The sequence below is a fragment of the Neomonachus schauinslandi genome, chromosome 2, assembly GCF_002201575.2.
Source record: "Neomonachus schauinslandi chromosome 2, ASM220157v2, whole genome shotgun sequence".
Lineage (NCBI taxonomy): Eukaryota > Metazoa > Chordata > Mammalia > Carnivora > Phocidae > Neomonachus > Neomonachus schauinslandi.
The window spans coordinates 123280376-123304365 of NC_058404.1; the positions used below are offsets into that span (position 1 = coordinate 123280376).

A 23990-nucleotide genomic window follows, 5' to 3' on the forward strand; every position below is an offset into this window, starting at 1 on the left:
AATTTTTAAAATACATTTCATGAAATTCTGATATTTCAGAATCATATTAAGTCTGCAGTTTAGAGAAACAAATTTATATTAAACAAAATACTGAACATAAAATATATTTTGTAAGCTTCAAATGATTATATAAGTATTTTTACCATTTTAACTTGAATGCATATCACTTTACAATGTGACCACTAATAACACTGACAAAGTACATTCTGTTGTATAATACATACCAAGTGATGTATTACTATTATTTGATTTTTATTTTTACAAAAAGCAAAACAATGGAAACCAAATCATAATGGGCTGAAGAAATTAGTTTTCAAAACCAATTGTTTTATAATATTTATAAGGTATTTAAAGCTATTGAAGGCAGAATTCCCACATCTCATGCAATACTGCAGATATCACCTGCTATCTACTTAATCCTCAGAATGTTATAAGGAAAAATTGGTGACTATGGAGTTCTTCACTGTAGCTAACATATTTGATAAAGAATCAATCTGATTTATTCAAACTTCATTTTAAAGTTTATTCTAGTGGTAGCCAACATGGAGGAATGGAAAGAACCCAAATTTTGTAGTCAAATAAATCTTAGCTCAAACATAGGTTCCATTTTTTACTAATACCATGGAAATAGTTGTATAAGGTGGTTAATTAGCATTAAGACTATTTTGCAGGAACTGAGAAACGCTGAACCAAATTCTTTATTTTGTCTTTATATGTAATTATAATTCTGTGTTAATGTATTTTTTTCTGCAGCACATTCATTCTAAACTATTCAGGAAATACTATAATGAGAGATAATGAAAAAGATTTACTGCTCTCATTTAAAAAGATTTTCCAATTCTGAAATATGGTGTATCATTCTTGTTATTGAATCATAAGAAGGAAATAATAGCTGGGAAAGGTGGAAAGAACAGCCACAGTGACCAAGGAAATAAAGGAAGGATTTTCACACTAAAAACTTTTTAAAGAAAGACTCTGTGTTAAGAATGGAGATTGTTAGAGACTCCAAGTATTAAAAAATTATAAAGATTGTAGAGGTTGTACCTTTATTTAGATACAGAGGTGTGTTATTTAGATAGGATCTGGTCACAAGACCCAGCAACATTAGAGTTCTGCCATTCATCAGCTACCCTTCTGTGAGGTCCTTGAGAAAAGAACATGCACTGAGGGGGCAGGCAAGATAGAAAAACACTGTATTTGTAGCTGGTACAAAGGTATTAAGGTCACAAAGTCCTGCTTTGAGATCTGCAAATAAGCTAGGATAGACTCTATGAAGAACTCTTTCCGTCTAAATTAGGGTAGGCTCACTGGCCAAAAATAAAATCAAGACAAAAAGCAGATAAACTCTGCTTTATCACTTCCGTTACCAATCTCAAACCCAAATCTACCCAAGGAAAGAGTAATCAAGGCCACAACAGACATGAACAGCCAGAAGGAGGTTGTCAGTCCACACCAGTGTCTACTACAAAGATGGCCTAGACCTGAATTTGCTTTCTGGGTTTCTATTCTTGTTTGGGTCAAGGGAAAATGAAGTCCTTAAGGAATGTCCACCAATAGAAAGCTAATTTACAGCACCACTGGATCATCCTCCAAAGCATACAGATTTTTCTCTTTTTGCCTCTGTGACTCTTTTCATACTGTATCATAAAATCTAGTTTTTAATCTGGTTTAGTTTAATCTAGTTTAAATCTGGTTCTAGATCTCAATGGGTATCTGTTGAAGCTTGGGAAACTAAAGTTTAAATAACTTTGAGAAAACTATGAGGCTTTCTGCAAACATGCAAGGAGAAATGAGTCAACGAGAAAGGATTACGGATCAGCATCTAGTTTCTTAGTAGGAAGAGGTGGGTTCCAAAGTCCTGCAGTAGTTTTTTTATTTTATACATCTCTCTTGTCACCTCATATTATGGCTAATACACATCTCTTTCCCCATTCCATAAAGAATAGCCGAGGCTGAACTTTGTTGTATCTTTGTATCCCCATAGCCTAGCAGCAGTCTATAATATATGCCCATATATATATATATATAATTTGCCAATATGTGTTTTTTAAGTAAATAATTATTCAGCTAGCTACTGAGTAGGAAAAAGAAAAGGGCACTACAGATATATCCTTTAGAAGCAGATAGCTTTGTATGGAGAGCATTCTAACCTATATGGAACAATTGTCACAATAAATGACCCACAGAATTGGGTATCAAATCATATTCTATACACTATAAATACTATAAAAATTTGTAGTAGATACAAGTTAAAGTACTGTAGCTCATTTGGGGGTGAGGTATGGTCAAGGCAGTATTTATTTAAGCCTTTAAGGGTGATTAGACTGTGGAAGGGATTCTTGCTGAAAAAAACTGCCAGAGACCACTTTAAGGTGGATTCTGACATAGACTCCTTAAGACCTTTGCACAAGCCAGGTTCCTTCGGCCTAAGGTTAAGAGACCCATTGGTTCTGGGGGGGTGGACTGGGCTTTCTCAAGCCCTTGCTTATAAACAGAGTGAGGAGTCAATGTTGCCGTTGCCTGGCATGAGACAACAAACACAGCTTTCTGTTACCTGCCCTTTGCATTGCTTCGGTTGGTGAGCTTTTCCTCTCCTTCCTCGGGTTCTCTGTTTCTTGTCACCACCACTTCCTGAGATTCTCTTCGTAGTTTGGATTATCTGTACGATAGAGTCAGAGGCGTTTTCCTTTGAGGGTGCGAATGTAGTTGTAGTAGGAGTGGGTGCTGAGCTTGCAGAACCTAGGCTCTGCTTGGAGAGAATGGTTTTTTCTTTCACAGTTTTTGCTAGTGTCTTCCCTGCCGCTCTAACTGGTTTATAGCGGAAAGGGATCATGGTCAAGTGAGCTCTAACTCCTTCTAACGTGTTTTCTAGAGCTTTTCCGACGAGCACAAGACTTAAAGCTGTTGGTGCCGCAAGAGGAACTCCCAGATTCCCCCGGCTCTTCTGTTCAGTACGCGGTGAGCGTAGGGCGTAAGGAGGCGGGACGTCCGCAGCCCCGCGCGCAAGTTCGGAGAGCTTGGCCAGGGAGGAGCACTTCGACCCCTCGCTCCTAGAGACTTCCGGGGCGGAGAGAAATGGGCGGAGGGAAGACCGGAAGTACAGGGACTGGCGCCTACTTTATAATCTCCTTTCTCGGCGGAGCACTTCACTCTCACCTGGGGAACAGATAGATGGTTGTGTGGGATATCCTATCCCTGGTCGCGCTCCCTTTCACTTCACCACCGGGCTATAAATTGACCTAGGGAAAATCTGACCCCAATGAGCAGGTGGGAGATAGCCTCTATGGTAGTTCGTCCATTTATTCAAATTCTCCTCGACCTTCTTCAGACTGTCGTCAGCTTCCTTTTGCTCCACACCTCTAGTCACCTTGTTTTTACCCTTTTACAGCTGCGGTTCCTCCCGCCCTGTCCCACCCTCCCACAATTATGTATGATCGAGCTCCCCGCTTGCTCAGATTGGTTGAAGGTGGCAGCACTGAGGAGCATGTGGGTCCTGGAACTTACCAGGTACCTTTCCTGAAGGAGCAGGCAAAAGGTAAGAGGTAGGGAAAGGCAAGCCTTCTGTGACAGGCACCTCACTTTCAGCCAGGCCCGCTTCTGTGTACTTGTTAAACATAATGCTACCACTTCATAAGTGTAACAAAACATAAAATAGGCAGGGAAAATACTCTCCTAATTTTACAGGTGATAAATGGTAAAATCATTTGTCTCATTTCGCAAGGTCAGTAAGCGTATGGCTAGGACTTTTGATGCTACAATGGTTATCTCCATCCTACTTTCAGTTGTACAGGTTAAATCTCGGATTTTGATTTCCTGGCTCTGATGACTATATGAGTCCCAAATCCTGTGTTATTTCTTACCGTCTGCTGTTTCTTTGTAATCCTGTCTGCTTCACTCACACACCTTTGCTACCATTAACTAGAGACACTTCATTTACTAAAGTGTAACTTTTATATTTCTAGTTTGCAGTATGATTTAAAGATAGTCCCGTGTATTTTTTGATAGATGCTTCCTAACTGGCCATGTCCATCTTCTTTTTGAACATACTAATGAGAGCCCACATTTGCGGGGGGGGGGGGGGGGGGGGGTTTATTAGGGGAGGGGGGGGGGGGGGGGGGGGGGGGGGAGGGGGGAGCTATACTTGAAGAGATGGAGTGGGAATGGATAATTTAAATAATTACTTGCAATAATTATTTTCTCTCACTTGCAGTTAGTGACTTAGGGGAAGCATTTAACAAATACTTATAATTTGCTTTCTGCTTTTTCTAATTTGATGATTTTGTGGAGCTTACTACCATCCAAATTATAGTTTTTCCCTTGTTAATCTGCATTTCCCCTATTGTTACACTCTATTTTTAAACAAATGCCATTACTGTGTTTACATGACTGATGACATTAGGATATTAGGTTGATTTAAGTTTCTTTGGGTGGAGTGCAGATTTGTCATTGTTTTAATTTTTGAATTTTACTGCTTTTCAGCATCTGATATCAGTATCAGTGTTCTTGGAGCCTATGTCTGTATTTAATACAATTGAATCGTTAGAGACATTAACCTCCCTAACAATGTATTAACCACCAACCACCACCCAAAATACTTATACCTGTGATGCTTTTCAATCCTTATTTTATTTTGACACAGCTGAACACTGTCTTTAGAAATATTTCTTCCCCTGGTATCTATAACATCATCATTTTTTCCTGGTTCTTTTTCCTGTTATCGTCTTGAAACTGCCTGATGCATGGTTAGGACCTAATCATTAACAATTGTTAAACGTTGAATAAGGCAATCATTTTTCTCCTCGACAATCAATCCTTCATTGTCTTCATTGTCAGGTGATTATTTTTCTAAAGGTCTTTTAAATGTTTATATAGTGTATTTTCTGTCCTTTGCTGGTTTCTTTTCTAGTGCACTTTCTTGTTCAAATCCATGGCTTTGACTACTATCCCTATTCTGATTCTGATTCATCCCAGAAGAAAGTCTTTAGAGATATAGGTGATTTATATCTCTAAGATGAACTTTCTCCTGATCTTAGGGCCTTCTTATTGCCATTACTTTTTTGAACATCTTTATCTGGGTAGTCTCTGACATCTGAAACTCCCAAGTGTCTGAGTTCATCATTTCCCCCATCATTACTAGCCCCTTTGAAAAATTCCCTATCAGTCAATTATAAATTTTAAACTTTGGAATTATTCTAGACTTCTCTGACTGACCACGCTCATTGATCATTAAGATCTATTGATTCTATCTTCTCATTGTCTCTTAAATTAGTTCCCTTTCTTCATGTAACTTCCCTTGACTGTTCAGGGCTCATTATTTCTATTCTGAATTAAACCAATAAAATATTGCTGTTTTCCTCTATTTCAGTTTTCAACTTCTCTCTTATAGCTAAAGTGATCTTCCTAGGATATAATTATGTTATTTGTTTAAAAAAAATCCTTTTAACATTAAGGTTAAAATCTGAATTACTTAGCATAGTGAATAAGATTCTTCATGGTCTGATCCCTTACCTGGCCTCCCACATTCTCTCTCACCTATACCCAACACTGCCCCACATACATATCAGCAGTTTCAACTTTGCATTTTCTAGAAGTTCATGCTCACTCACCTCCATGCTTTTGTAACTGCTGATACTTTGCCTAGTGTGCTCTTCCTTCCTCATCTGGCTGAGTCCTACTTACTCTTTTAGACTCAGGAAAAGTGAAATTGTTCTTTGACTCTACTATTTCTCAAGTCTTTCTTTGACTTCTTAATGACACTTTGTAGCACTTTGATACTATATCTTAATTATCTGTTAACTTATCTGGCTGCCACACTAAATGTGATTCTCTTAGAGGCAATAGCCATGATCTTTACTGCTGTTCTCAGTTTTTAGCTCAATACCATAACCCTTAGATGCTTAATTTAAAAAAAAAAAAACAAATGGTAATTCTTGGAATAAAATTTTTAAAAAGTCTAATGAGCTACACATAGAATTAAAAACTCACTTCATGACTTAATGTGAACTCTGCTTAGAGAGCAGTAAGTGGGGTGTTGCAAGGCCCTTCTTTTACTGTTTTATAGAATTTTGCCTTGCTGAACTATGAAAGAAACTAGGAAATTCTATGCTTGGCCACTCAAAGCAGCTGTATCCTGTTGAGCCCTGTTTTAGCAATACTCAGTGACAACATGCTGATAATTAATAGAAGGTACAAGTATCATTTCTTTACTGGATAATTTAAAAGTAGCTATTATCTCTTTCCTAGGTTCATTCTATTTTACCCCTCTTTAAGATCAGCAAACACTGGTCTGTGCAGAAATATACAGTTATTTCAATTAAGGGTCAGGTAGATTTTATAGAGTATGATGTAGGAAGAATAGATGTTGGGACTTTATATAACTTGTTACCTTGAACCACAGAAGAGCAGAGGACCTTAGAGTCTTAGATCTTCAAGAGAAAGATGCAAATACTCGTTATTCCCAACTTTTCTCTTTCCTAATTACCACTCTCGTACTACTGTAGCCTGCTTGGTCAATCCTCCAGTGTATTATTTTCACATTTTCCTCAGGAAATTCTTTTCACCCCAGTCTGCAAACTTCATTGCCTCAGCCTTCAGCCATTTAATCAGAGAGACTCTTTTCAACCCAGGATTTGCAGCCTAAAAAGAACAGGACTGAGCTGCTCTGATTTCATGAGTAGGAGAGAGAATGGATATTCCAATTCCAGATTATTGAGAACTATTCCTGACTTTCTCACATTTATCTAAGAAGGAAGGGTATTTTTTCTCATCAAAGCAAATTTTCTCCAGAGACAACCAGCCTAGTAAAATATAAAACAGTCTGTTTAGTAATGTGACTTTTCCTGGCATATTGTGCTAAGGAGAATTTAATTGCTTTTTGAACTTGATTTACATAATAAATGGCACCCTACATCAGCTGTATATTGGTTATCTATATTGGTTCTGTATCAGTTATCTAAGCTGGGTAACACCAGCTCCTAAATATACTCTCTCCCAGATTTCTTCTTTGATGGAGGAGTGGTTAGCTTTACCTGCCACAGAAACATGAGCAGTCCATGGTCTTGCACTTGTGCCTATGAGCTTATGCCACCAATAATGATTTATCTTATTAGCCAGTCAGAATTTAGGGAGACAATCTCAGGAAATGCAATCTGTCTTTAAGTTTAAATAAACTATATATATGTGATTGCTGTATATGTTGATGTCCCTGAAGATGAGTATGTTTCAAAGGTCTAGTTATTGCTTTTATCTGAAGAATGACCTTTTTGTTTTGTGGCAGTAGCTGTGGCTATAGAACTTGCCCTTTAATCACATGCTGCCCACCTTCTTTCTCAGAATGGACTATCTTTTATTGCTTCATGCCAGTTTGATTTATCTTCTGCTGTTGGTGCCTCAAACTCAATATTTCCCAAACTGAACTTCTTTCTTTCTTTTCAAATATTTCCTTCTCCTGTATTCTTAATTTCTTCTTTCTACCTGACAGTTTGATTTATCATTCATAGTTGGCACTTCATATGCCAATATATCCATATGTCCCAAACTAAACCTTTTATCTCATACTCCATTAACCCTAATTCCCCAGAACCTTCTTCTTCTATATTTTATACCTTAATTATTGGCAGCACTGTTTGTAGTATAATTATTTATTTTTCTGGCTTTCCCACTATTGGAGGCCAGAGTTTTAGCTTATTCGTTATTATACCCTCACTGCCTCTCTCCACACACAATAAAGCATTCACTATTGTTGAATGAATGACTAAAGGTGTAGTTTAGAATATCACCTATGAATTCTATATTTATTTACTAATATGCAGGGCACTATGATAGGGTGGCCAAACATCTTTTTTTTTTTTTTTTTTAAAGATTTTATTTATTTATTTGAGAGAGAGAGAGAATGAGAGACAGAGAGCATGAGAGGAAGGAGGGTCAGAGGGAGAAGCAGACTCCCCGCCAAGCAGGGAGCCCGATGCGGGACTCGATCCAGGGACTCCAGGATCATGACCTGAGCCGAAGGCAGTCGCTTAACCAACTGAGCCACCCAGGCGCCCTAAACATCTTGATTTATATGGGAATGTCCTGGTTTTAGCACTAAAAGTTCTATGTCCTGAGCATGCTAGGACAGTTTGCCACTCTAAATGTAAACATTATGTATACAGTTATGAATAAAACAGACCAGTCCTTCTTTCATGGAGCTAATCAGTATAAACACTTTAATTTTCTTGTGGTTTTACTTGAGGTCAGTATTTCATATAAACTTTTAGCCTATTGGGGGGCCTGGGTGGCTCAGTTGTTAAGCGTCTGCCTTCGGCTCAGGTCATGATCCCAGGGTCCTGGGATTGAGCCCCGTGTCGGGCTCCCTGCTCAGTGGGAAAGCCTGCTTCTCCCTCTCTCACTCCCCCTGCTTGTGTTCCCTTTCTTGCTGTGTCTCTCTCTGTTAAATAAATAAATAAAATCTTTTAAAAACCCCCCAAACTTTTAGCTTATTGATGAAAGATTCTATATAATTAATTTTGGAAAGCTTCAATGAAGATTTTATGAGTACTGGCTTTCTTGAATACATGGGGCTATTGTGTGTTTTTTTTGTTTTTTCTTTTCCATTTTTCTATGAATTTCAGTATTTTGCAATTAATTTCACACTTGTTTAGGTAGATTCAGTTAGAATCTCTGCCATGGTGTTAGGACATCTGCCTAAGAACTAGTCTGAACTTAGCTTTCTTAGTTTTCATATTTATCTCACATTACCTCATATTGTATGAACCTAAATTAAAAAACTCAAAAAACTTTTACTTGTAAGATTAAACACTTCATGTAGAAAATTGCATAAAAATTATGGCATCAAAAGTAAATACTCAAGAAATATAATATTGCCCAATTTCCCTTTCAATTATACCTTCTTTCCTCTCCCCTACAGGTAAGCACTGTAATGATTTTTATGGCAATTATTTCCTTGCTGATCTTTATGGATTATTAAATCCTGTTGATGAAATGACCCCTTTATCATAATAAAATGTCTCTCTTATCTCTAGTGTTCGTTGTTCAAGATCTGCTTTGTCTGATTTTAATGTAGTCACTTCAGCTTCCTTTGATTCATGGATGCACGGTATATCTTTTCCATCCTTTTATTTTTAACTTCTAGGTCTTTAGGGGCGCCTGGGTGGCTCAGTCGTTAAGCGTCTGCCTTCGGCTCAGGTCATGATCCCAGAGTCCTGGGATTGAGCCCTGCATTGGGCTCCCTGCTTGGTGGGAAGCCTGCTTCTCCCTCTCCTACTCCCCCTGCTTGTGTTCCCTCTCTTGCTGTCTCTCTCTCTCTCAAATAAATAAATAAAATCTTTTAAAAAAACCACACACAAAAAAAACACTTCTATGTCTTTATGTGTGATGAGGGTTTTCTGTCTACAGCATAAAGTTAGGTCTTACTTTTTTATCCAAATTGACATCCTCTGCCTTTTATATTGGGGTGTTTAGAACTTTTCTATTTAATTTAATTATCAATATTGTTGTGTTTAAATTTACTCTCTTGATATTTGTTTTCTATTTATCTCATCTCTTCTTTGTTTCTCTTTTCTCTTATCCCTACCTTTGTTGAATGAGTTTAGTTGTTTTTTTTATTTTTTTAAATGATTTTGTTTTTACCTCTACTATTGCTTTACCAGCTATACTTCTTTATTTTTTAGTGGTTGTTCTGGGGTTTACAATATACATCTCTAACCTATCACAGTCTACCTTCAAATAATATTGTACCACTACTTCACATATAGTATATGAACCTTACAAGAGTGTGCTTCCATTTCTCCCATCTCATCTTTTGTGCTATTGTGGTCAGATACTCTACTTCTATATATGCTATAATCTCACAATAATTTGAAATTATTTTTGCTTTAAATAGTTATTTTTCAAGAGATTAAGAATTGAGAAAAAATATCTGTTATTAACTCACATAAAATTTGTCATTAACTCTATCAGTGTATTTTTTTTAAAGTTTTTATTTAAGTAATTTTGATACCCACTGTGGGGCTTGAACTCATGACCCTGGATCAAAAGTCGCATGCCCTTCTGACTGAGCCAGCCAGGTGCCCCATACCAGTGTACTTTTCATTTCAGAAGTTTGATTCGGTATTTTTATATCTTCCCTTTATCTCCTCATCATGTTCATTTTTCTTCTACCTTGTTGAACATATGGAGAATATTTATAATAGATATTTTAGTGTTCTTTTTAAAAAAATATTTATTTTTATTTAAATTTAATTAACATATAATGTATTATTGGTTTCAGAGGTAGAGGTCAGTGATTCATCAGTCTTATATAATACCCAGGGCTCATTACATAACATGCCCTCCTTAATGTCCATCACCCAGTTATCTCATCCCCCCACCTTTCTCTCCTCCAGCAACCCTATTTGTTTCCTATGCTTAAGAGTCTCTTATGGTTTGTCTCCCTCTCTGATTTCATCTTATTTTATTTTTCCCTCTCTTCCCCTATGATCCTCTTTTTGTTTCTTAAATTCCACATATCAGTGAGATCATATGATAATTGTCTTTCTCTGATTGACTTATTTCCCGTAGCATAATGCCTTCTAGTTCCATCCATGTTGTTGCACATGGCAAGATTTCCTTTTTTTTTTTTTTTTTTTTTGATGGCTGGGTAGTATTCCATTGTATGTAGATACCACATCTTCTTTATCCATTCATCTGTTGATGAACATCTGGGCTCTTTCCAGTTTAGCTATTGTGGACATTGCTGCTATAAACATTGGAATGTAGGTGCCCCTTCCAATCACTACATTTGTATCTTTGGGGTAAATACCCAGTAGTGGAATTGCTGGGGACCCTCCATACTGTTTTCCAGAGTGGCTGCACCAGCTTGCATTCCCACCAACAGTGCAGGAGGGTTCCCCTTTCTCTGCCCCCTCGCCAATATCTGTCATTTCCTGACTTGTTAATTTTAGCCATTCTGACTGGTGTGAGGTGGTCTCATTGTGGTTTTGATTTGTAGTTCCCTGATGCCGAGTGATGTTGAGCACTTTTTCAACTGTCTGTTGGCCATTTTGGATGTCCCTTTGGAAAAGTGTCTGTTCATGTCTTCTGCCCATTTCTTGATTGGATTATTGTTCTTTGGGTGTTGAGTTTGATAAGTTCTTTATAGATTTTAGATAATAGCCCTTTATCTGTTATGTCATTTGCAGATATTTTCTCCTATTCTGTTGGTTGTCTTTTGGTTTTGTCGAATGTTTCCTTTGCTGTGCAAAAGCTTTTTATCTTGATGAAGTCCCAATAGTTCATTTTTGCCTGTTTCCCCAGCCTTTGGAGATGTGCCTAGCAAGAAGTTGCTGTGGCCAAGGTCGAAGAGGTTGCTGCCTGTGTTCTCCTCAAGGATTTTGATGGATTCCTGTCTCACATTTAGGTCTTTCATACATTTTGAGTCTATTTTTGTGTCTGGTGTAAGGAAATGGTCCAGTTTCATTCTTCTGCATGTGGCTGTCCAATTTTCCCAACAACATTTGTTGAAGAGACTGTCTTTTTTCTATTTGCTATTCTTTCCTGCTTTGTGGAAGATTAGTTGACTATAGAGTTGAGGGTCCATTTCTGGGCTCTCTATTCTGTTCCATTGATCTATGTGTCTGTTTTTATGCCAGTACCATACTGTCTTGATAATTATAGCTTTGTAATAGAGCTTGAAGTCCGGGGTTTTGATGCCACCAGCTTTGGTTTTCTTTTTCAACATTCCTTTGGCTATTCAGGGTCTTTTCTGGTTCCATACAAATTTTAGGATGATTTGTTCCAGCTCTGTGAAAAAAGTTGATGATATTTTGATAGGGATTGCATTGAATGTGTAAATTGCTCTTGGTAGCATAGACATTTTAACAATATTTGTTTTTCCAACCCATGAGCATGGAATGTCTTTCCATTTCTTTGTGTCATTTTCAATTTTCTTCGTCAATGTTTTATAGTCTTTGAAGTACAGGTCTTTCATTGCTTTCATTAAGTTTATTCCTAGGTATCTTATTATTTTTGATGTAGTTGCAAGCAGGATTGTTTTCTTGATTTCTCTGTCTGCTGCTTCATTATTGGTGTATAGAAATGCAATAGATTTCTATAGATTGATTTTGTATCCTGCAACTTGACTGAATATCATTTATCAGTTCTAGCAGTTTTTTGGTGGAGTTTTTAGGATTTTCTATACGTTGTATCAAATCATCTGCAAATAGTGAAAGTTTTACTTCTTCCTTACCAATTTGGATGCCTTTTATTTCTTTGAATTGTCTGATTGCTGTGGCTAAGATTACAGTATATGTTGAATAAAAGTGGTGAGAGTGCACATCCTGTCTTGTTCCTGACCTTAGGGGGAAAGATCTCAGTTTGTCCCCATTAAGGATGATTTTAGCTGTGAGTTTTTCATATATGGCCTCTACTATACTGAAGTATGTTCCCTCTAAATCTACTTTGTTGAGGGCTTTTATTACGAATGCATATTGTACTTTGTCAAATGCTTTTTTCTGCGTCTGTTGAAATGATCATATGGTTCTTATCCTTTCTCTTATTTGTATGATGTATCACGTTGATTGGTTTGTGAATACTGAACCATCCTTGTAACCTAGGAATAAATCCCACTTGTTCATGGTGAATGATTTTTTAAAATATATTGTTGGGGGCGCCTGGGTGGCTCAGATGGTTAAGTGTCTGCCTTCGGCTCAGGTCATGATCCCAGGGTCCTGGGATCGAGTCCCACATCGGGCTCCCTGCTCCTTGGGAGCCTGCTTCTCCCTCTACCTCTCTCTCTCTCTCTGTCTCTCATGAATAAATAAATAAAATCTTAAAAAAATATATATTGTTGGATTCAGTTTGCTAGTGTTTTAAGGATTTTTACATCTATTTTCATCAGAGATATTGGCCTGTAGTTCTCTTTTTTTGTGGTGTCTTTATCTGATTTTGATATCAGGGTAATGCTGGCTTTATAGAATGAATTTGGAAGTTTTCCTATTGGAATAGTTTGAGAACAATAGGTATTAATTCTTCTTAAATGTTTGGTAGAATTCCCCTGTGAAGCCACCTGGTCTTGGACTTTTGTTTGTTTGGAGTTTTTGAATACTGACTCAATTTCTTTACTGGTTATCGGTCTGCTCAAATTTTCTATTTCTTTCTGTTTCAGTTTTTGTATTTATATGTTTCTAGGAATTCATCCATTTCTTCTAGATTGTCTAATTTGTTGGCATATAGGTTTTCATAATATTCTCTTATAATTTTTTTTTATTTCTATGATGTTGGTTGTTATTTCTCCTAATTTGTGATTTTTTCTTGAGTCCTTTCTCTTTTTTTTCTTGATAAGTCTGGCTAGAAGTTTATCAATTTTATTGATTTTTTTTTTTTTTCTCAAAGAACCAGCTCCTGGTTTTCATTGACCTGTTCTATTGTTTTATTCATTTCTATATCATTTATTTCTGCTCTAATCTTTATTATTTCCTTCCTTTTGTTGGGTTTGGCTTTGTTTGTTCTTTTTCTAGCTCCTTTCGGTGTAAGGTTAGGTTATTTATTTGAGATTTTTCTTGCTTCTTGAGGTAGGCCTGTGTTGCTGTAAATTTCCTTCTTAGAACCACTTTTGCTGCATCCCAAAGACTTTGGACTATTTTGTTTTCATTTTCATGTAATTTTTGATTTCTTCTTTCATTTCTTGGTGGATCCATTCATTGTTTAATAGCATGTTATTTAACCTCCCTGTATTTGTGCTATTTCTAGATTTCTTATGTGTAATTTCTAATTTCATAGCATTGTGGTCAGAAAAAATGCATAGTATGACTTCAGTTTTTTTTTTTTAATATGCTGAGATTTGTTTTGTGGCCTCATATGTGATCTATTCTGGAAAATGTTCCATGTGCACTTAAAAGAAATGTGTATTCTGCTGTTTTAGGATGGAATGTTCTGAATATATCTGTTAAATCCATCTGGTCCAGTGTGTCATTCAAGTCACTGTTTCCTTGTTGATTTTCTTTTTGGATGTTTGCCCATCAATGTAAGTGTGGTGTTAAAGTCCCCTACTATTATTGTGTTACTATCCATTATTTCCTTTATGCTTGTTATGAACTGTTTTATGTATTTGGGTGCTCCCATGTTGGGTGCATACAAATTTACAATTGTTATATTTTCTTGTTGGATTGTCCCTTTTATTATTATATAGTGTCGTTCTTGACACTGTATATATATTATCTGGCACTATATATATATATTATATATATGACACTATATTATATATAATCAAGAGATAATTCTTGATTTTAGTTGCATTTTAATAAATGTGGGCTTCAAAAGAAACATATTATTTCCTGTTTTAAAAATACTATCTTTTATTATTAGCCCAGATTAGCAAGATTTTAAACTATACTAATTATTGTCATATATTCTCACAGTAGTGTACATTTTCCTTTAGTGTATAAGATTCTCACAAATTTTGCATCCTCACTTTCATTCTTTTATTACCTGTTGAAGATAGTGGCTCTATTCTCTCCCATATCTTCTGTGATATCTGTGTTGCTTAAAGTATATTCATTTTCTTGATACAGTTCTTGATATTTTTTCTCAGTCTTTCAGAAGACTAAGTCTGTCTACTAATTTTTTTTTTAAGTTTTTATTTATTTAATCATGAGAGACAGAGAGAGAGAGGCCGAGGCAGAGGGAAAAGCAGGCTCCTCGCTGAGTAGTGAGCCCAATGCGGGACTCAATCCCAGGACCCCGGGATCATGACCTGAGTTGAAGGCAGACGCTTAGCCATCTGAGCCACCCAGGCACCCTGTCTACTAAGTTTATTAACTTTGTCTAATTTTATGATAATTTGTTCCAAAGAAATTTGTATCTTAGATTTGTAAACCTTTGTTTGGGGTCAGGCAATTAAGAAATATTTACTGAGTACCAACTAGTACCAAAGCAAAGAGACATTATTAATTACTTGCTGTAAGCTCACTTTAAATTATTTCAATCTAAGTTGTCTCTACAACTTTATATATGCTATTCTCTATAAATAATAGATGTTGTTCGAAAATGTAAAACGCTGGGCTTCTGAGGATGAAAATATTTTATTAGCTAAACTTAATTGTTGTTTTCATTTCAACCAAATATTCTTAGAAGAAAAAAAAGGCTTTTGTTTTTTATTTCTTTAAGTATTTTTTCTGTTGTTCTGTAAGTTCTTTTACTTAATACATATTAATAAATGTTCTGCTGTTACATCAGAATTTTTAAAAAAGGAACAACTTCTGTGGCTAGCCATTAGTTCTGATAATATAGTCTCCACAGTTGAGGTTACTAAATGATTTTATATATTTTGAATGCTTTTTCTCTGAAATCACTGGGACCCTATCTTATCTATCTTATATGATTTTACTTTTATAGGTGGCTATGCACCATTCCTTTCTTTGGCTGCCAGAGAAAGTACTTTTACTGTTGCCTCTAACACTGAGAAAGCTGTTCCAGGGCCAGGACACTATAATGTTTCAGAAGCACAGGTAAATTTATAATAGTACTTTTACTGTTGCCTCTAACACTGAGAAAGCTGTTGCAGGGCCAGGACACTATAATGTTTCAGAAGCACAGGTAAATTTATAATAGTTTTTATAATTGTTGGAGTTAATAAGAATCATACTTTCTTCCTCTCCTAGACTAATATGTCATTTGTCATATTTCATTTTCCCTTCATATCCTCTTTTTTCTCCTTTTAATCTATATTTTGTTATTAGAATATGAGAAAATAAAAGTGTTTATTGTTGATTGCCTGGTTGGATTTTCTCCGTTATTCTATGTATTCTATAAGACATAAAACATTGTTACATGCTTCATGGTTCTTGAGATTCTTGAATGGGAGAATAGGACTATTGAATGAATTACGGTGCATGAAAGTTGTGCAAATGATCAAGATATGTAGATGGAGGATGGCAATAGAGTGAAAATTAGTTTTTGTGCCATATTCTTAAGGTATGGCTACTCTCATTGTCTCATCTGGCTCCTATACAGTCTTGAGCGTCTATGACCAGAATATCTTTGATGATCCATTCATGTTCAGAAACAGTGGATGTAACTCTAGTATCTTCATAATCATGAATATCATCTTTCACCCTTTTCTCATTAATTTTGCATTCTCTATAAATAATAGATGTTGTTACATAATGACTCCTAATTGAACCTAGCAAATTTTTATTTCCTCTGTTGGAGACCCAGGGGTATTCATTGATGCCTTAATTGTTGCATTAGACTTTCTGAGTTGGTAATAGCAACCATTCTATCAGTTAGGAGTTTTTGCTTGGAAGCAATAAAATAGATTTTTAAGACCGATACTAGATTTACAATTATATTTATAGGAAAGGTATTTGGGTGGCTTATGGACTTGAAGCATTAATTGTATATTTAAGTCTTAAGGAAGGGCAGGACTAAGACAATTCCAGATATTTCAGTAGTAAGAACTGCAATCAGAACTGCCATTAGATAACTTAATTCTATAACTCCCTTACATTTTTTTTATGTGTGACTCCATTTAGGATTAAAATTCCTAGTAGGAAGAATCTGATTGGTCCATTCATTCCTGGGATAGGGAATCCTGTGTTTGGAAACTTCTGTAAAACCACAAAGTATAGGGGAGGTTTGATTGCCCCAGTGGTGGTGAATATGCATGCTGTTATGGGCAGATAATAGACAGGATGCTGGACAGATAAAAAACAATAGATTTCCATTACATTTTAACCCTTGACTGCCCAGTTCTCTTCTCTCTCATGTGCACTACATTTACACATAATTCTTCTTCCCACATATACAATTTAAAAAATGCAGTTATTTTATGTATAATTTTCAAGTATAACTTCCCTGAAGGAACCAAACTACTGCATTCAGAGATGATATTACAGTGTCACTACCAAATGGATCTTTAGATTAAGGCCGTTTCTGCTTTTGTTTTTTCACATCCCTGTTCCATTATTCTGCAGCCTGTAGATTAAATGGTAAGTAAATATAACACGAGATATTATAAAGAAGTGGTTAGTAGTATGGGCTCCTGAAGTAGACTACCTACATTTGAAATCTGTCTCTGCCACTTAACTAATTCAGACAGATTTCAAATGCAGGTCGACTTAATCTTAACTACTTAATCTCTTTGGGCTTTAGTTTCCTCATTTGTTAAATAGGCATACTAAGTTTGTAGGCTTTTTCTAAGAGTGAAATACATTAGTAAGCATTTTAGAATAGTGCTTGATTATAGGTAGCATCCAATAACTTTTATGCATTATTAGTGTTGCCATTTTACAATAGAAGAGGGAAAGAAAGAGAGGGGAAATGAAAGCAAGTGATGTAAGAAGCAAGGAAATGCAGAGGAGGCCCTGTTAGTTTTTGTAACTGCTCTGAAGCTATAGATAGTTTAAGACTTTTTCATTACTCATTCTGTGTTCCTTGTCTCTCTCTCTCTTTTATCTATCTATCTATCTATTTATAACTAGGGTTTTTTATTTCAAATAGAAGAGCATATTACAATTGAGAATATAAATGAAAATAAGAGAAAATAAATCTGTTAATCATTCTTCATTACTGCTGATACTGGATTATTCAGATTCAATAGGAATTTATAGATCTACCATATCCCTATCTCTTTAAAGGGACTTTATCTGGTGGAGTTTTCAACCTGATGTGGTGACCAGAATCTTTAGTTCTAAGGAGTCTGAGCTCTTCATTCGCAGGCTTCCTTCTCAAACCTTTAAATAAACTTGCCCTTACCATTTTCACTGGGCATTATAGTTCAAGGAAGTTCTGCAGGGTGTCTCGGTGTTCCATCCCACCGTGATGCTTGTGGCTATCCTTAGTCCTGTTTTTCAGTCCTGGTCAGGGTTAATCACCTCAGCCAATACACTCCTTATTTTGCTTTCTAGCATACAGAGCCTGGGATGGCCAGTTGATGGTCTCAGCTTCCAACTCAGTGGAACGTTTATGGCTCTTCCCTGGGTTCTTAAAACTTCCAGCATACTAGTGCCTAGAGGGCAAAAAGCAAAAAATAGCAATGGGTCATTAGATGTCATCATTGGAAGTGTCACTCCTGCTTCCATGCCGTGGCCAGCATATTATGGGCATATGGGCTTGCTAGCTCCACCAGTAGTTTTTTTAATACTGTAACTCCACTATTCCAAGAGGGGAATGCAATAAAATACACAAGAGGTAGATTTCAAACTTGTTAAGTATGACAAATATCAGGATGTTGGAATATTATAATAATATTGATTTTAGTCAATTCCACATGTAAAATAACATGAAATGCAACTTAGACCTGATTTTATTTTATCCCCATTTGGGTACATTTCTTGGATTTCAAGAATAAGGAATTAGGAAATGTACTTTTTTAATGTAATGGACGATCTAAGAAAAAGAGTTCTTAGTATTCTCTATTTTCCTTCTTAAAACTATAAGCCAATGCCAGGAGAAGACTGATTTCCTTGGTTTGAAAAATGACTGTACCTTATTTACTCAATTGCTGTTGACTTTTTTGGGTTGTTTTAGGCTAAATTCTTTTTTTTTTTTTTAAGATTTTATTTATTTATTTGACAGAGGGAGACACAGCGAGAGAGGGAACACAAGCAGGGGGAGTGGATGAGAGAGAAGCAGGCTTCCCACTGAGCAGGGAGCCCGATGTGGGGCTCCATCCTAGGACCCTGGGATCATGACCTGAGCCGAAGGCAGATGCCTAACGACTGAGCCACCCAGGCGCCCCTAGGCTAAATTCTTGTAGAACTTTTAGAATTTCAAGAAGTTTGAATTTATCACACTGTTTAAAAAATAAAGTCCATTATTATTTTATTTTTATTAATTTTTTTGTTTTTTTAATTTAATTTAATTTTATTATGTTATGTAGTCACTGTACAAACATATTTCCTAATCCAGCCATTTAAAATAATAATGGATATATTTGTAATGTGACATAGTTAGCATACTAATTCTGTAAATAATTAATATGCTGGATAATTAAAGGGATAATCTTATTGGAAATTAATGGAAGTATTTAACAATTTATTTTTATACCTTTTTTTTGGAAGCATAGATTGAAATGTTCCTTTCTATTAGCAATTACTTAGTAAATATTACCTGGAGACTTCAAATGAAATTTGAAAAGACTGAAAATGTGGTTGTAGTTGTGAGGGCCTGCCTCCACTGTATGTAATACTTGAAGCTCTTATAAAAGCAAAACATTTGGGAGTTGAAACTGTGTGCCCCAATTTAGTCTTCTCTATTTCTCTGTTTCTGTTATGGTTATCTCACTTTGTTTATGGTTGTCACCACTACTGCAATGTTGGGAGTGAGGATGGGAGTATTCTTTTTGCCTTTCCAGCTCTTGCCCAGTTATGGGCAAATTCACTTTTTCCTTTGTCTCCTCTAGCATATATGAAGCATGCTAATTTTTTTCAAAAGGAAGTTTTCTTAGAAAACAACATAAGGGAAATTAAGAAAATAGAAGACAGAAGAATGAAGTTTACAAAATGCAAGTTTATAATTCTCTGATAATTAGCTTATTTTTAAAAATTTTATTTATTTGAGATAGAGATAGTGAGAGAGAGAGCACGAGCAGGGAGGAGAGGGAGAAGCAGACTCCCTGCAGAGCAGGGAGCCTGATGCGGGGCTCGATCCCAGGACTCCAGGATCACGACTTGAGCCAAAGGCAGATGCCCAACCGACTGAGCCACTCAGGCACCCTAGATAATTAGCTTATTAAGTCACATACCTTATTTTGTTCATATCCTTTTTCCTAGAATGAATCCCCCTCTAAAGGGCCAGTTCAAATTTAATTTATGTTTTCTGGTTCTAATTCTCTTCTAGTTTGTGACCTGTCTCTGCTTGGGTGATACCATCTTGTTCCTTGCTATATAAGATTTAGATGTGGAGAGCTCCTCCCTGGTTCCAGATAGACAGTTTCTTTCATATTTCTCACTAATGTCCAAATTAGGTTTTATTTTTGATCTGAGTGATACATTTCACTAGAGCTGTATGATGGGATATCATACCTGTTGCAGTGCATGGCCTCACCCTTCAGATGAGACTCTGCATTCTGTATTGTTGGGAGGTTGCTGGCAATATTCATCAAATAACCACAGCATATAGACAAAAGCACAGGACTCAAGAAGTAGGAAGGCTGTTTTCTCACAGGTTTTATATAAAATGTATAGTTACCTCATAATATAATTTTTGGGTCCTTTATCTGACACATTGTATTGTAGTTCTTTTTATAACCTCTTGTAAAATCAGTAGAATTGGTAATTATGAAATATGAATAATTGGAAAAGTCCTGGTTAATTTCTAATTTTACCTGGTTAAAAAATCAGATTAATTTTACTATCTTCTGTTGAAGTTCAATATAAATTCAAATTGCAGTGTGAAATGTAAGATCTTAGAGACTATAGGAATAGCCTTCAAAGAATCAGGATTTGAGGAGATATTCTCTTTTCACATGATTTTACTTTTTATCTAACTTGTAATGTTAATATTTTTGCAAAATCATTAAATTTTGTTATAGATCCAAACTCTTTAAACAGGAATTATGGTCTTATTTAAACAGTTATCAAGTAGTGGATTGGCTACCTAAGAATATAATTTTGACTCATTTTTTGAAAGAAGATCTCTTTTGTGTATTTCTTAAAAGCTGAAAGCAGCTGAATAAGATGCAAAGTAGAGATAGACTCGGTTCATAGTGATCATGAACATCTGACATGTATATACCATGGGAAAAGTTCTGTTGGTAAATCAGTAACTTAAAAAATAATCTTATCTGGGGGCACCTGGGTTAAGCATCTGCCTTCAGCTCAAGTCATGATCCTGGAGACCAGAGTCCTGGGACTGAGCCCTAGGTTGGGCTCCCTGCTCAGTGGGGAGTCTGCTTCTCCCTCTCCCTCCCCCTGCTCCTTTTTTTTCTCTCTCTCTCAAACAAAAAAAAAATGTTAAAAAAAAAAACTTATCTGATCTATCAAATGCCAACCATTATTACTATGAATCATCTTTGAAATGATTACACTATGACTGTTAATTGAAACTAATAAGATGGGATTTTATCTGAATTTACTGGCTATTACCCTGTTGATAATTTTCTGATTCCAGAGAATCCAGATATGTGGCATGGAGAGCTATGGGAGATTCCTCCCAGTCCCTTCTCTGCATTAAACAATGTTTAAAATTAATCTGAGCATAAAACCAAGCTGTTTAAAAAATGAAGAATAAGCCAACCAACCAAATAAAAACCCATGCTGTTGCCAGTAAGCCTACATAAGCATCCCTGGAAATGGCCAAAAAATAGTTCATGGGAATAATTAATCCTAAGCAAGCTTGGAAGGTTTGCTTTTTCCTTGCAGTGTGAGTACCAATATTTCTAGCTCATTTCAGAGGTACATATTCTCTTGAGGCCTGTAAGTGTATACTCTTTATTCTTGCTCTACAACTGGGGATTCCATTGTTTTGATTCCTGTTTTAAAACTGAGTTTTGCATTCTCTTAGAGTGTCCTAAGTACAGTAAGTTTTAGTTTGAGTTCAGAGTTAAAACTGTTGACTATAATTGTCGTCCTCTCTTATTATCCCTTTATTAGAATGATGTCTTCAGTTAAGAGCCTTAACTTTCTCAGGTTGAGTTTTAAAACTTTCTTCATATTAATATATAATACTTACCAAATATGTATTAATTATAAAGTGCTTCTTTTAATTATTTCATATTTTTTTTCTCCAATTTAGTATAATATAAAAGGAGGTCATAGTCTACAAAACCGGGAGAAGCGTTTTAAGAAGTTTGTTTCAGATAGTCCAGGACCAGCAAGCTATGATCACTTTTATCCTGGAACATTAGATATCATGAATAGAAAAGCACTACAGGTTAAAGAGCATCTCCAATCAGTACGTTGGTATTTTAATTATGCTTCTGACATTTCTTTTAGTTAAAATAGAAAAGGTTTAATGTTTTATGTGGTAAGTACATTAAAAAAAACTTTACTATAAAAATTAGGTGTATTAGTATCCATATTGTAGTTTATAATTAAATGAATATTCGATGTGTATGAACTAGTTTTTTATTGTATTAACAACTGACTTCACTTTTGCTTTTAATAAATCTACAATCACTTCCAATTTCTATGGTGAACAGAAAGGAAAGGAGATTTTAAAAACCACCTGAGTGGTCTACCTATATATAGAGAGAAAACTCTGATAAGTACTGTTAATAATACAGTGAAATTTAGGGGCGCCTGGGTGGCTCAGTCGTTAAGTGTCTGCCTTCAGCTCAGGTCATGATCCCAGGGTCCTGGGATCGAGCCCCGCATCGGGCTCCCTGCTCTGCGGGAAGCCTGCTTCTCCCTCTCCTGCTCTCCCTGCTTGTGTTCCCTCTCTCGCTGTGTCTCTCTCTGTCAAATAAATAAATAAAATCTTAAAAAAAAAATACAGTGAAATTTAAAACATGATTACTGAAATAAAAATTTTAAAATTTAGATGAGAGAGATATATATAGAATGCTACTAATGCAAGATGAAATATGATAGGTGCCAAATGAATAACGATGTAATTAAATGCCATAGGAATTTTTAAATTAAATTAAATTAAATTTTTTTTAGAGAGAGCGGGGTGGGGGACAAGGGAGAGGGAGAATCTCAAACAGGCTCCATGCCCAGCACAGAGCCCGAGGCAGGCAAGCGCCCCAATGCCATAAGAATTTAAAGGAAGACTACTGTATCATGGCAAAGTATACTTTGTAGAGGATTTATAGAGGAGGTTGGCCTTGAAGAATAGGGTTGGAATATGCATTCCAGGCATGGAGAATTACATGAGTGAAGATAGCGAAGGAGGGTCCATGGAAGACAATGAGAAGATTATATTGACCGCAGTAAAAAATTTGTGTAGGAGACTAGCAGATGACATGTTTGGAAAGGTACATTTATGTTCTATAATGAATGATTTTTATACCAAGGGCCTAGCCCTTTGAAATAAATAATCTGGAAGATTTTGGTCACAGTTTATTTAGAGTGGTTCTCTTTTCTTTTTCCATAACTCCTTCACATAGCTCATATTAATTACATTTTAATCAGCTTTGTTTAGGGGACATATTTTAGAGCTAAGTACTCAGTTGAATAATGTCAGTACAATGACAATGAAGTTAAGGTTTATAAGCGCATTTAAATATCAGCTATTTTGTGCGTGGGGATAAAGTAAATGTTCATTTATTTATGCAAGGATTTATCAGACATTTTTTTAGAAGGAAACACTTGTTTTATTAGACATTAATCTTTTGCATTTTCTTAATGACACTGTGTGATATTTTCTGAAAAGTATTAAGTTATTGTTTTTTTTAAGACCTGTGAGTGTTTTTTAACGGACACGTTAGGAATTTCTTCCTCCCCTTCTTCCCCTCCCCTCCCCTCATCCTTCCCTCATCCATCCTTCCTTCCTTCCTTCCTTCCTTCCTTCCAGTTATAAAGTAAGTCATGGAGAGGAAAAGTACAGCATAGGGAATATAGTCAGTAACTTTGTATAACTTTGTATGGTGACAGATGGTAACTGCACTTGTTGTGGTGAGCATTGTGTAATGTATAGAATTGTCCATTTACTATGTTATGCATTGGAAACTAATATCAGACATTTTTTCAGAGACACTTTATACTAGACATAATTCTAGGCACTGACAATACATAGAAAACAAATCACTGCTTCCCAGGATCTATAATTTTAATAGGGAAATTATGTAATTCAGTACAAAATAGTTGATGCAATGCTATTTTAATAAACATATATCATAATAAAATGTCTACTAGTAGCCCAAAGTAGAGAGTTTTTGGAGGGAATAGTGATATCACAATCAAACTGGATCTTAAAGAAGGATTCACTAAGTAGTTAAAAAGAACGGGAAAAAACACTCCAGGCAGAGAAAACCATGTGAATAAAGACATTGAGGTATTTAATGTTATTGTATGTTTGGGGAAGAACAGAGTTCTTTAGAATATTTGGAGTATAGGATCTAAGGGAGG

At 35.9% G+C, this 23990-nt stretch overlaps 1 protein-coding gene across 1 annotated transcript in view; it reads left to right on the forward strand.

Annotated features, from left to right (window-relative positions):
• The first annotated feature begins 3426 nt into the window (after positions 1-3426).
• Positions 3427-23990, forward strand: part of STPG2 (sperm tail PG-rich repeat containing 2) — a 307549-nt gene continuing 286985 nt past the window's right edge. Inside the window, exons 1-2 of the mRNA XM_021680406.1 lie at positions 3427-3535; positions 15373-15485. Coding sequence (XP_021536081.1) covers positions 3427-3535; positions 15373-15485 — 222 coding nt within the window. The remainder of the gene's footprint in view (positions 3536-15372; positions 15486-23990) is intronic.